General features: G+C 35.7%; 1 protein-coding gene across 1 annotated transcript; it reads right to left on the bottom strand.

The window, feature by feature from the left end:
* Positions 1-6,184: 6,184 nt before the first annotated feature.
* On the bottom strand, positions 6,185-14,761 carry LOC141833160 (uncharacterized). The gene is made up of 6 exons (XM_074720546.1): positions 14,444-14,761; positions 14,035-14,082; positions 8,353-8,836; positions 8,158-8,173; positions 7,490-7,646; positions 6,185-6,685 (listed from the first exon to the last, which is right to left on the bottom strand). Exons 1-6 carry the CDS (start codon positions 14,759-14,761, stop codon positions 6,476-6,478), a joined length of 1,233 nt encoding a protein of 410 aa, XP_074576647.1. The 3' UTR covers positions 6,185-6,475.
* Positions 14,762-14,917: the final 156 nt, after the last annotated feature.

Below are 14,917 nucleotides of genomic sequence, written 5' to 3'. Positions count from 1 at the left end.
CTACTTTATTGTAGGGCGCGGAGTACTGATCCCCCGATGTCGGACATTCCCAAACTCAGATGCTTGCACGAGTTCTGTAGTGAGTGTGGCAATTACATCATGCATATGCGCATCATGTGCATGATATATATATGTATTGGATCGCACTGATACTGTATTTTGATTGTCTACGTGTTTGATTCTTGATTGTTGCACTATGTTTGACATGTCATTCATATGGTGCATTACATGAGATCCATGTTAGTTTCTATTTATCTGCAGAGATATTGTTGACACCTTGTTGACCTCTTGTATATATTTATACTCTTGCTCTTTGTTTCATACATGCACTGTCTTTCTGTATTACCCATTGAGTATTTGTACTCACATTTTTGGATTCTGGGAATTTTCTGTCTTTCCATATATCAGGTAGGAGCTTACAGAGTATGCCAGAGGTCTGCTAGCGATCTCACGACGAGGACTTTGTGTGTGTGTGGGATGTGCTTGTAGCATGTGGTGGTATACTCGTATCGTTGGTTTACTTTCTACCGTATCGGACTTTCTGATTTCGTTTCGGTGTTTTTGAAACTATAGCATGTTTTCTATTTTTGATTTTATACTTGTACTTGTTACGTTTCCACTTACGAAACTTTGGACTTTTCGTTACTTTACGAATTTATTCCTTAATCGTTGTGTAGAATTAGAATTTCATTCTTATGCATTGTGTAGGATGTGTACGTGGTCGTGTGGGTCACTTTTACTTTTATTACTTGTCTAAATTCATATTTTGTAGTATGGATAGGTCGTGTGGGCCTTATATATGTCTATATTCAGGGAATTGTCAGTGATACTAGGGAGGTGCTGCTGAAATTTTTCGGACGACTATCTGTCGGGTCGTGACAATCACAATTTCTCTCATGCAATATGCATTGTATCATGGACATCAGTAATTGAGTTTAAGATCAAATCAAATACATAGAGAATGTATACTCAAATAGTGATTTTATTTATCCAATAAATAATATAATATCTAAGGTGATTATCTTAGGACACCTTTCAAATATAACACCAACGCCAACTGCTATCAACATCAAATCTCCCATTATAGAGCAGGAGCACAATACTATACTTTGACTCAGTACCTGCCTAAATAGAATAGGTAACAACAATGTCTGATTTCAAGTTCAGCATCAACTGCCTCTATTGCTCTCAATATAGATGTTCCTGCAGTTCTAGATGGGAGGTTGGATGGGGAATGAGAGCCATGGACGGTCCAAACAAGATCAAGAGCTTCTCGGAGAAAGCCACCAGTAGTTGTCGTCAATTCTAGTAATTCAGACAGGGAACACACTAATACACAGATTATACAAAAATCTAGACCAACACTGACTGTTGTTCCTGCACTCGCTGCTTTAGATTGGCATCAAGGCTTGCATGAGCAAGTCCATGATAAATAGGTAGCTATGGACCAGATCAGAAGATGCCAACAGGAAGGAAGTTAACACAATATGACACACACAATAGTACTGTAGCAAGGAAGCAAAGACTGCCTAAAGGGAAGGACTGTAGGAAAGAAATCGATTAGATGACTTAAGCCATCTCAATCAACATGAAGATTAAACTCTCAAATTTGACTCTTCGACTTATCAATTCATTAGCCTAATTTTTAATCTCTTGGAGCTGTCTCCATGCTCTAGACTAAGAATAAAAAAAATGATTCCAAAATGAATCATTAAAATTTAGTGGATAAAAATTTTAGTTCTTTATTGAGCATCCATTTTTAATATCTTATTATCTCAACACATTTCATTGATTTAACCAAGCATAAACCCTATTCCATGAAGAAAACATAAAGTAGAATGGCAAGCTCAACAAGAAGATGCAAGAAGTTATGGAACTAAAAATCCAAAAAAAATGCAAAGCAAACAAAAAGAACACTTTAAAAGATTTAGTTATGGTTGAGAAAACACAAAGTGGAAGGGCAAGCTCAACAAGAAGATATGGAACTAAAAATCCAAAAAAAAAAAAATGCAAAGCAAACAAAAAGAACATTTTAAAAGATTTAGTTATGGTTGAGAGGTAGTTTGTTTAAACAACAAAGCATACGTAAAGTTCAAATCTCAATGAAAATTATATATATGGAATAAAAAAGCAAGCATATGATAAGAACAAAAGCTTAAGTACTTTAATTGATCAATATTTAATCACTTTGACACTGAGTTAAGCAAATACGTAGTTGGTTTAATCACTCTAATGATGAGATGAGCAATTAACATGGTTGTCTACTAATTGAGTTGAGAATTGACAACAATCAATACTAACCAATAAATTATGTGCATATTGTATATAAACTATGTAAATTCATAGAATAAGGTAAGATATATGGTCCTTTCTCTTAACAAAAGAAAAAAAACTAAAAGTTAGTGGGCAAGGTATTCTGTTAGTTCACTGCAAAACTCCGACTACAAGCACAAGAATCTAACAACAAACAACAAGAGCACTAACAGTAAGAAATTATGTAGTAAAGAATACATATTGGCATGCAGCTTGTTTTCCCTATAATTATCTTCTTCTCAATCACTTGTCTGCTAGATAGATTGAAAGAGACCCTATAAAACAAAAGAATTAATATGAGGAGGAGGAGGCGGTCTTGATCAATCTTCCTGTACAAAAGGACCAATATACCAAGGAAGAACCTTTCAAAACATTGTCACCATTGCCCCACCATCAAACACTAGTACAATAGGTGTTGTTATCTTTTTCTTTATCATTTAAATGAATAATACAAGTAGCTGATACTCGCCAAAATTCAAAAGTAATCATCATTGAACAAGAAAAGTTTAATTAGAATTATCATATAATAAGTATTCAATACAAAAGGCTAGGTGATGAGAAACCTACTAGAGTCATAGTAGCCATAGAGGAATGCATGAAAATGAAAAGCAATTTGTCATGGAGGTAAAGTTTTATAAAACTAGGCTATTGGAAGTGGAACAATTTATATATCACCATTTTGCAAGTCACTTTCACATCCAAATAACACAAGCAGATATGCATATTCTAATATACTAATTATAAAAATTTAATCAAGAATTTTTTTTACTTTAATAATTACATAGGTAGTACCCCCACTAATAATATGGAATGAGCAACAACGAAACCTTGTATCCAATATAAACAAGAAGTAAAGAGATGATTCATCTACATAGTTAAGTATAGCTTATAAAAATATAAATTCTAAATGGAGCACAGATAATAAACAAAGGATGCATAAAGTTTAAAAATTTATTGTGAACATATCTTTTATGTTTACAATGTAATATAAACACGAACAAACTTATGCAAAAAAATTATTTATCTAATATCTCAATATAATAATGAATGATTTGGAATATTACAAACTCATAGTTAGGCCTAGTAATGAGTGTAGATAAGCTAGCAAAGCTCACCTAAAATAAGATTATATCTCTTCCTAGATAAGAAACATTTAAAACTAAAATAAACAAATAGGAGATTGGCATAAGAATTTCAAAATCAACATCCTTAACTGAAACCAAAATTAATCCAAATTCTACTTGGCATATAACATATATGACTAAATATAAGAGACCAATTGGTTCTTACCATGCATAGAACATAAAATAGTTCTAAATATAAGACACTAAAATGCTAATGTGGTTGCTCGCTCAGAATGTCGTCGGCTCGACATGACTTGATCTTGAATTATTGTGTAATTGCTGTCGAGAAGCCTCTGTTTGAAGTGCTTTTATTAGACATTCGATCGACTAGAACCTTGTTCTGGTTGACTCCACGTAGACCACTGATCCACTATTCTCGCAGCTGACTCAGCTTTTCGATCAACTGAAACTTCCATTCTGGTCAACTTTGTGCTGACATGGAAGGTCTTGATAGACTTTGACTTCCGCTACGTTAATCCAATTTTAAGTCGCCTGGAATACACATTCCGATCGACAGGAACTTCCGGTCGACTTGAACTTCGGATAAAGTCGTCCGAAGTCAAAGACTTCACCTCTCCAATCTGCATTATAAGTTCTACAAATTGTTTCTTGGTCTTAACTTCAGATTTCCAGTGAAATCTTGGGTTAGACCGACGCCTATAGTTCCACTTTGGCAACGTATCCTGACCCACTCCTCTCGGAAGAAATTACCTTATTTGTCAACCAAGTCCTCCAGACTTGTTGGACTTTCTGCTCAGTTGTGGTCCTTGGCCCTCAGAACTTTTCTGTTAGAACTCGGTCCTCCTGACCACCTAGACTTCACCAAACCTCTGGTCCTCCTGATCGTACCCGTTTGGACTTTGATCATGCTTCCCGGTCCTCTGACACTGCATGAACTTGCACCTGGTGCACCTGACCTGCCAAGTCTTCTGCCTGATCCTCCAGACCAGGACTTGTCCTTATCTAGCCTACAACTAGGACTTTTGTTTTTTACCTAGTCAACTAGGATTTTACCTGTGCTCCCTGCACACTAGATCAACTTATTAGTCCAACAACATATTTAACTTAAACCTCGTGCAATTATCAAAATTAAAGTCGATCATCTGATACTTTTCGCACCAACATAGATGTATTATACAAGGCCTTTGAAACCAACTAAACTTTCAACTATTTAAGGCAATGGATAAATTCCCAAAGACTGAGCATTTAAACATTAGAAGTCCTAGAGTGTAGGCCTAACATTGGATGACACAGTCAATCAAAGTTAGTTGACACAGTCACTCAAGTCGATTTCTATCCACTAAAGTATTTTAAAAAGTGAGGCTCATCTATATAAGCATCACCATTGATTCATTCTTGACAACCATGCACAATGTCTAGACATCTTGTTGCTAAATTAAGCCAAGAGAAATGTGACCAAGGATTACTAAAAGGCCATTTCTATAGAATATGATACTCTTCTCTCTTTACCTCTCATGTAAATCTTTATAGAGAATATATTAATATTATCCGAGGTTTTTCCACCTCTAAATGAGACTTTTATTAGAGAGTATTTCGGATTTGATTTACTAAATGGATCATTAAATCATGAAATATAGGATGGGAGGTCTAAACCACGTAAAGACCTAGCTTATTAACATTGTTATTTTCCCCCCACTAGCCTAACTATTTCGCCGAAATATCATGAATGGTCAAGCTACTAACCAATGAATGGGTTGATGTGCACATTCTTCGGAGATCGTTACCAAGGAGGATAAACAAATCCGAAAAGTACTCCTCAAGAAGGTTAGAATGGTACCAGAGACGGTTCTCGATAAGTCACTCCGAATGTCAAATTAGAATTTTTATGGAAAAAGAGAATTGCTTATGAAAAATTAGGGCTTTTTGAGCGCACATAAGTACGCTTGCGGGAGTGGACAATCTTTTTAAAGAGTTATAAATGCCCTTATTTCCCAAGACATATGCATCTGTTTATCACATATTTCAAAATATATATTTTCATTACTCACATGTTCTAAAATATGCGCTTTCGTTATCTACGTGTTCTAGAATATGCACTTCCGTTATCCACATATTCTAAGATGTACGTTATCATTCTTTACGTCTTTGAAGAGAAATAATTTCATAGATGAAATGGTCACGTCGCTTCTTTCTGCCCGGAGAGATATGGCAATGGGTCAAGTGCCAATGGGTCACGTGCCATGGTGGAGACTAAATTTGACTTGCACATACGAAGGCATGTGTCATAGGATGCTGGAGTTATTTCTAGCAAAGCTCCTTGATGGTGAGTTTGAGGGGGCAGCAAGAGCAAAGGGTAAAAAAAAATATTATATGAACTAAGAAGAGATTTTGAACATGTTAGCTGTATTCATACCTGAGAATTTTATAAGTATATGAGGAAAGAAAAACTTATTAGAGATCATGACCATGATCCTTGAGAAAAGGAGGTCATTCTAACTATTTTACCGAATTATTCTCATTAAAAATTTTAAACCAATTTTTTAAAAGAAAACATTTCAAATTGTTTATGTATTTAACTAATTCATAGGAAATCGTTTTAATTTTTTCTATAACTTTACTGAAAAGGAAGGGAGCCATAATAGTCATCAATATAACATAGAAGATAGTAGCGTAATGAATCTGTTTCCTAAGCCTTTGATCTAAACGGACAAATCAAAAGAACGGACAAATCAAAAGAACATATCAGCGCATTGAAACATGAAACAAAGAACATTTTGTTTATTTCCATTTTACTTCCCATGTAATCAGTAAGCCTCATTTCCACCTTAACAAAAAACACAGATGGTAAATCTGCAACAAAACAATTTGACAGGGTTCACTTCCCTTACCATTAATGAAAATGCAGATCACAACTCTGCAACAAAACATTTTGTAGATGGTAACTACAAAATTGAAGTGACAGCAGACAACACTAGCCGTGAATTAATGTCAAATTTTCGAATACAAATTTAATGGAGTCGCCCCTTTCAGCGAATTTGATACCATTTTGACCAAATCGAAAATGGCTGAAAGAGTCCTCACATTGGGATTTGCATTCCAAGTTTAAAGCTGTCAAAACCTTTTTCTCTCTCTTTCAAAGAATTAAAAATGTAAAGGATGGCCTTCGGCCAAGCGACCATGATCCCTTCGATTGTATATTGGAGTGACTGAGACCAGTCAGATCTGAACAATAATTTCTGTAGTGTCTTCATGATATCATAATCTGGATCCAGTTTACGCTGCCAACCCTACAAAGAAATAAATGAAAATTTTAGAAGTTATTTAGTAAATAATTGATGTAATAATATTTAAGGAAAATTATCATTTTTTTCAATATGCCTTCCCAGAGTTTCAGAATCATCAAGGCACTCATCGAAATTAACTCATGTCATTTGACCCATAACTATTAAGCAGTGAAATGATAAGAGCTTGAAAAGTCTAGGAGGTATTATTTTGATGATTTTGAAACTTTAGGAGTCCCTTTTACAATATGTCCTCCGGATTCTCAAAATCGTCAATATCCTTTGAAGTATCTAAACTTTTATCATTTTACAGCCTAACCATTAACATGATTAATTTCATCTGATGAAATAATGGCATGGTGGGTGTACTACGTGTGCGCCGAGTCATTTTCACAAAATAAAGTAACACTATTATTGGTTAAGAAAGGAGTGAAGTGACAAGCTCGAAAAGTCTGAGAGCTATTTTGATGATTTTGTTACTCCAAGGGTGACCATTTTCTATATGCAGAGTTTCAAAATCATCAAAATATCTAAGTCTTTAAACTCTCTTGTCATCAGAACCATTAATGCATCTAACGAATTAATTAATGATGCATCAGAAATGCCACGTGTACAGTAACACTTTTACATGAAGTGTAATAGTATACATGATTGGGGGCTGGGATGAAATGATTAAAGTTTGAAAATTCTGAAGTATTCACATGCGATAAGGCACAAGGAAACTTTGTATTTGTGATGAAAACATACGAGACATGCACAAGGAACACCAGTTTTGATGCATAAGATAGGCAACTTGCCAAATAAATTTACCTCCAGAACTAAAGTTGTCACCATCGCAGTGCAAACATTTCCATCAATGTTGACTTTGTGACGGCGTACTTGATCTAGTAATTGATGCATACATTCAGCTGGATGGACAGCATCACCTTCCCGAGAGCCCCAGAAAGTGAAGGAATTTATCAACTTCCTGCAATGTTATATGTGCATTAGGTTGGCTTAACAAAAATAGGACAAGTATTTGCAACTAAAGGGGCAATTTTCAATGAACTTTTGGAGCAAGCAAGTCAACTCAGCTTAGAAACATGGTCACACTTCCGTGGACAAAGGAACTACCAATTGTTTTTAAAGCAAATAAGGGATTGCGATGCAACTCTAATTAACAACATTTGGTGGCATATCCAGGAATTATGAATTTCCAGGAACTAAAATTAAAATCATAGTAAAGAAAATAAACTGCATCACAAAAAAGTTATAATGGCATATCCAGGAATTATGAATTTCCTCGAGATAATAAATGTAACAATCAAAAAAGTAATTGATAATAAATGTGGAAGAAATCATGGATTTTATTTTAATACAAGATTTGAGATGGCTAGATACATGCAGGCTTATAAGACACGCTTTCCATATAGGTTTTTCTATTTGAAAACCTTCTTATCCCAATAGCAATGGGGCAACTTACCATTGTTTCAGCTCACCCTTTTCCTAAATTTACTAGTAGAAAGGCAAAAGATTAAACATAAATAAGCTTTCTTAAAAAAAATGACCACTTGTACAACACAACAAAAATTGCATATATTAGGAAATAGCTATAGGATAATAAGTTTGCCAACATCAGACTTAGGCAACTTATTTGGGATGCATGATCATGATAATTAAATAAACTCAGAGACAAATAGAGATCATCTTCAAGAGTGCATTAGTACCAATATGGGCAAGAGCACTTTTGAGTCGATCATGTCCTTCAAGCTCATCAACATAGCGAGAGACACTTTCTCCATGCTCATAAGTCTCCACTAAAACAGCAGGATGGACAAGAGGGTAAACAGGTTTTGGAAAAGATACATCCTTCCACCTACGGAAATTATATATAAAGCGGCTTAAATGTGCCGCCTCCCTTGCAAGATCTACTTGAGACATCATAAAAATAGCAAACTGTTGTACACTTTCATCCAAGCGCAACCACTTCAGAGTAGGAATGAAGTTGGAAATTCTGGCAACTAATTTAATTATCATAAAATCCCTCTTAATGGACTCTCCAACACCAGGATGTCTAACCTTTACAGTAACATCTAGGCATTTTGCCCATTGTCCAGGATATTGTATCTTTAAAGAAGCGCGGTGTACCTGGGCAACACTTCCAGAAGCCACAGGTACCTTGACAACCCTAGATTGCAATGTGTCACGAGTAGGGTTGTAAATTAGAATTTATAAATTTATCGAAAACCCACAATTAATTCAAACAAATCAAGTATAGGGGTCTCGAGTCGTGTTTTTCCAAGGCTAGTAGAAAGTTGCGTGAATTGAGCTTTCGAGTCGTTCTTTTTGGGGTTTTCAATATAAATGCGGTTTGGTGTTTTGGAATGCAATGTAATACAAAATTAAAAATTAATGAAAAATGCAATTCCCTAACCTAAAGCTGAAACTAATGAACCAAGGTATCAGACAAACCTAAAGATACAGTTCAATTCAAATCTAAACAATGAAATCTATTCTAATTGTGCTCTAAAGCATTTATTAAATTCAAAGTTCAGCTTTCTCAAATGGTAGGAAATCATAGATCAATCTAAAAACTAAAGAACTTCATCAGAAACAACCTAGCAAACCGATACTCAGCACTCAAATGACACGGAACAGTGACTCTATGAAATAGACAGAACCAATTGCAAGTTACTGAAATCAACAAACCAGTTCTTTAAATGGAATGAAAGAGTTTAAACTAAGCTATCCTAAGTTGATGCATTCAAGAACAATTTGGCACGCGAGAGGGAATATGGCACGGAACAGTAACTTGGCACGGGGTTATTAGACTGAAATCAAACAAGAAACTAAAGCTAAGGAAATTAGATTACACAAACTAATGAATTAATCAAACCATTTAAATTCAAACAACCCTAAAGCAAGAAATCAGAAACTATCAGTAATGAAAACAGAAAATGCAGTATTCGAATTGTGCAGAAACTGATAAATCATCCTCTTCTCCCTTCTCCGATTGTTCTCCTCAGCTGGGTGTCAAACCAGCTTCATTGATCAATTAGGAGTCTTCACGTCGGTCTCTTGTGTGTTTTCTAGCTGCCCAAACCCAGAAAAACGCCGAAAAAACCCTCTCCGCCATTAAAATCAGGTTGTGCAGTGACTTTTCAGATGGCAAACTGGATTCCTTGCTTCCTCTCTGCTCTGATGATGCTGCTGTTGATACAAGGAAACTCCACGATCCTAGGAGAACCCCTCCACGAAGCGCGAGCTCGGATTGTGCAGCAGAACGCCGAAAAATGAGAAAACAGGGGTGAACGACGGTGGCGAAACCCTCGTCATCGCGTGCCGTCCGATCGCCGGATTATACCCAATCGGCCGACGTTGGACTATTCACAAATCAAGGAATGCAATTGACGAAGTTTGGGAGGATGGGGCTGGCCGTGCACGTACGTCGGTGAACAGGGGTGTGGCGTCGGGGACGAAGGTGAACAGTGGCGCAACCACTGTTCACCCGATTAAAGCTTTTGATTTATACCGCCGATTAATTGAAGAATCTCAGCCGTCCAATCTTGATCTGACGATGCAGCTCTGATCTGGGGTTTAGGGCAGCCTAGGGTTTATGAAAAATTCATGGATCTTGATCGGGCTTGGGCTAGGTCATGTCCTCCAAGTTGGCTTGATCAATTTAGGCAAATTGGCTCGATTTGACCACGATTGAGCTCGAATTTGATCCGATTTGAACCCTAAAATTAATTAAAGCTCAATTAATACAAAAATTGCCATTAAATCATGAAAATTATAATCAAGCTTCAGATTATGCAATATAGACAATTATGATCAAATCGATTCAATAAATAATTATTTTCATGCAAAAACTCAAAAATTGAATCAATTAAAATGCAAGAAACCCTAGCTCATCAAATTCCCCCACACTTACCCTTGAGCGTCTCGCTCAAGCCAACAAAATAAACTAAGATCGTACCCCCACCTAGGTCATTCTTAATCATGATTAGAAACAATTAAAAGGGAATTATCTAAGTTGTAGAGTCTCAAAAGCTTAAATCCATGGACTAGTCCTTGTATTTGGTTAACCACATAGCAAGTTTCACTCTTCATGATTAATTGAGATAAATGCATCACACTAAATCTCACGAGGTTTTTTTCAGTGAATAAAATCAGTGGCTCTCATCCTACATTCTAATTCAAGATCAAAGTGAAATGGAGCTCACTCAAGCAACCCAAGTTCATGCATTACCATAGGCTTGCTTGTTTTCTACTCTCCACTACCATTCTTGATTTGGAATCCACATATACTAGGCTTATTGAAGACATAAAGAGATTATGAACTTAGACAAATGAAATAAGAATTTAGAAATGAAAATTCAAGAGAAAAGAATTCAAGAAAAGAGAATAAATGCAAGTGGTAAACATGGGTATAGTTAAATGCCAATCAATGAACCCTTGCCCTTTTTCTGATTTCTTTCTCTTGTATTCCATTTGTTTCAATGTGTTTTTCAGATTCATGAACCAAGGATAAGTCAAACCCATGAAGTTCCTTATTGATACAAACTCCTTTTCTTTTCTCCCTTTTGCTTCAAGATTCACCACATGTGCCATTTTTGTTTTTCCTTTGAAATTTAAACTTTTCTTCACATTTAGGTTTCACAAGAGATAAGAAATAGCATCCAATCATCAGAACCTAAAATTCACTTCACATGAAACCACAATTTCAATGTATCATTGGCACATTGAATTCCAAAAATAATTCAAAATCAAAGTGAAACTTTCCTTTTTCTCTCTATTTTCTCACTGTTTTGCCTCCATTCTTTTTGCATCATGAAGCTTGATTGATAATGCTAATGACCATGCAAAGTTCTGTGCAATTTCATTTCGTATCAGCCCCTCAAAAATTGTAGCAAAACTGGCTGAAAAACAAAACTGCAATTTCTGATTTCCTGTTTTTTTCTATTTTGTTTCTGATTTTTCTTTTCTGTTGCAGCAACAATCTTGAAGGTTTAGAATCTGAATTTGTTGTTTATAAAGCAATTGAAATGGGGTAGGTTCTACCGTGGTTCATCAACTGATCAAATTCTTGAAACTCCCTTGATACATGGTTTTCTTCCTCCTTCATTTTGCTTCAAATGTTGCCATATATTTGCCATCTTTTGATTTCCTTTGGAATCAAGCTCAATCCTTTCACATTTAGATTTCACAAGAGCTAACAAATAGCATCCAATCATTAGAAATCAAAATTCAGTTAACACGAATCCGAAAATTCAATGTATCATTGGCACGTTTAATTCTGAAAATTACTGAAATTGAATCTGAAAATTGGCTTGTTCTCTCTTGTTTCTTGCTGTTTTTCCTCCATTCTTTTTCCATAATGAAGCTTGATTGATAATGCTAATAACCATGCAATGTTCTGTGCAATTCGAGCTCAGACCAGTCCCATAAAAATTGTAGAACACTGCTGAAAAATAAAGCTGCAATTTTCTGCTTTTTCTGATTTTTTTTTCTTCTCTGTTTTGATTTTGATTCTTTCTCTGTTGCAGCTCTACTTTGGACAACTTGACATCTGAATTTGTTGTTTATAAAGTTACTGAAATGAAGTAGGTTTTTGCTGTGGCCCAATCACTGATCAGATTTTTGAAACTCAACTTGATACATTTATTTTTTTTCTGCTTTTTCTGTTTTCTGATTTGTTTTTTTTTCTCTCTGATCTTTCTGATTTAATCTGTTCTGATGCCATTTGATCCATGGTATCTTGTATTCCAATCATACTTCTTTGATTGCTTTGCAATTGATTTGTTGAAGGAAATCCAAGCAAAATCATTTTCTTTTTCTCATTTCTTTCCTTCACTGTTTTTTTTTCTGATTTGTTTGAATTCAATCCGACTATTAGCTGCTGAATTCTTTGCTTTCTCAACTCAATGCATTTCTACAAATTTAGCTCAATCAATTTCCCTTGAAACCGATCCATAAGAAGTTTCCAAGATCAAAATTGGTACAAACCATCCCCTTTTGGCACAATATGGGCATGCTTGATTTTCAACTAGTTTCCAAACATCAACCTCATCACACATCACCACTTCATCATAGCATCAAATAATGATGAATATACTAAGTGCTTTCTTTGGAATTCTCATTAACTCCTTGCTTTTCAAAATTGGCACAAAGAACTCTAGTTTGACACATTGGTTTTCTTTCTTTTCTTCTTTCTTTGTTTTTCATTTCCTTATCAACAATATCAAATGAAATCTTCACATTTCAATTTCAGTCCCAGTAGTAGGTTCAATCACCAAAAATTTGAAGATCCAAAATCTTGTAGCATTAAATCCAAAACTAGCTCCAATTTTGCTCCAATTTTAAAAATTTTCAAAATTTTTCATGATAAAGAACACCTCCTCCCCCACACTTAAATCTTTGTCCGTCTCGGGCAAAGGAACATTAACCACATTAAAAAATACCCATGTCCAAGAGAGCATAAAAATTAAGCCAAAAATGGGGATGAAAAGTGTTAAAGAAAAATGGTGAAACATGAAATTTTATGGTTTATGGGGAAAATTTTAAAAAACCTAGATAAATGTGACCCATCATAGATATTGTAGCCTTGAAAGAAAACAAACAAGTTCTAGTGTGGCAATCACCTAAGTGCATCACACAAAATGGCTAACCTCACTAGGTATAAAAATCACATTTTCTCAATTTCATCATTCTAGGTTCCATTACTAAGGGTCATTTAAGCGTTAAAAAGTGTACATCCATGGATTTAAATTTCTAGAATAATCAATCAAATTTAACTCTCTTTCAAGAGTTTCTAACAAGATGTGAAGAAGTCCTAGGGGGATACACTTATTCCCTACCCTACCATACATGAAGTGAACTTCAAGAGTTTATTTTAAACCAAAATGCTCATGAAAATGGAACATTGCTACTGATCTAAAACTGAGAATTAAAAAGAAAAATAGGAAATGGTATTAACAATGAAAAGAAAGTGCAAAGTTGGAACAAACTCCCCTGAATCCTGGCGGTTGTAGAAGATTCAGCAATAAAATCCATGCCGGTAATGGAATGGATCGGGGAGAGGTAAGCATCTTCATAATATGGCAATGAATGTGCTGAGTTACTTCCTTAAAATTCTTCACCTCCTTGGATGGTATCTCAGGTGGTCGGAGTCGACTTAGTAACATCTTCCACCATGGAGGTGGAACTGTAGTGGGTGATGAAAATAGAACTCCTTCTGATATAATCTCTTCAAATATTCTTTCTGGTGGTCGGAGAAGATTCAGATGGAGCACCCACATTGGTAGCTCGACTGTTGCTTGAAATGTTGGGTCCTTGTTCGGCATTAAGGGAGACTTTATCAACCGTGGAAGTACACAATCTGATTTTTCAAATAAATCTGCAAGGCCAAAGATAGAACTCATCTTCCACACGCATGTGGAGTAAGAAAGAGCAGAAATAACAATATCAAAATGTTTAGGGCATGCATAAAGAAATGACTCACATCCAACAAAATCAAAATACCGGTACCTCTATGTCATTTTCTGACTGATGGGCATGAAAAATATCCATGGATGAATAGGAGGTACCTGAAGCATGACAAATACTGGAGTGATCACAAATAAGCCCTAATTGCTGACTTTGTGGCTCCAAAACTTTATCCTCCTCAGATGAGGTTTCCTGCTCTAACTCAAGTGAATGTATACCAACAGGAAGTGATTCTTGGGGTATTGCCTCCATGCAATCCCATACACTCATACATTTGTCCTCTAAATCCTCTGATACCTCAGTCAATAATGGTGATCCCTGGGGCTCAGTGCAATTCCCTACACTCATTTGATCAGGCTCCATATCAGCTTCCTCCAGGTTCTCAGCAATGAAGACTGACACTGGCTCTGAAGGATTTGATTCTTTTTGTGGTTTATGCTCCATGTCTTGATCAGAAACTGAGATAGGTGTCTGAAGTCTCGGTCCTGGAATAGTTTTATCACGTCGGAATACCATAACGCTCTCATCCTCTAATGGATTCAGAAATGACTGAGATGGTGGCGATGGTGGCTGATTGGACCCTTGGAATTGAAGCTGACTGATAATAGTAGTCATGTGACTCATCTGTCTTTCAAAATTTTATTGCAATTTTTGATTTGTTTCTTGTTGTTGTGAGCTTTGTTGCAATCTCTCCTCAAGCTTTTGTAGTTGTTGAATTAGCCCACTAGAACTCCTATAGCTTTCTTGGTTTGCATACGAATTTTGTTGATC

This window comes from Curcuma longa, chromosome 8, assembly GCF_044706935.1.
Source record: "Curcuma longa cultivar G26 ecotype Majalengka, Jawa Barat chromosome 8, ITB_CL_G26_1.1, whole genome shotgun sequence".
NCBI classification, from domain to species: Eukaryota; Viridiplantae; Streptophyta; class Magnoliopsida; order Zingiberales; family Zingiberaceae; genus Curcuma; species Curcuma longa.
The sequence above is the reverse complement of the archived record's forward strand: the minus strand, read 5'-3'. Positions and strand labels throughout refer to the sequence as shown.

Coding starts and splice junctions, on each gene's coding strand:
- LOC141833160 (XM_074720546.1), bottom strand. CDS start 14,761: ATGACTACTATTATCAGTCAGCTTCAATTCCAAGGGTCCAATCAGCCA. Junction 14,083..14,443: donor GATCACCATTATTGACTGAG/GTATCAGAGGAT, acceptor TGCGTGTGGAAG/ATGAGTTCTATCTTTGGCCT. Junction 8,837..14,034: donor TATTTGAAAAATCAGATTGT/GTACTTCCACGG, acceptor AGGGTTGTCAAG/GTACCTGTGGCTTCTGGAAG.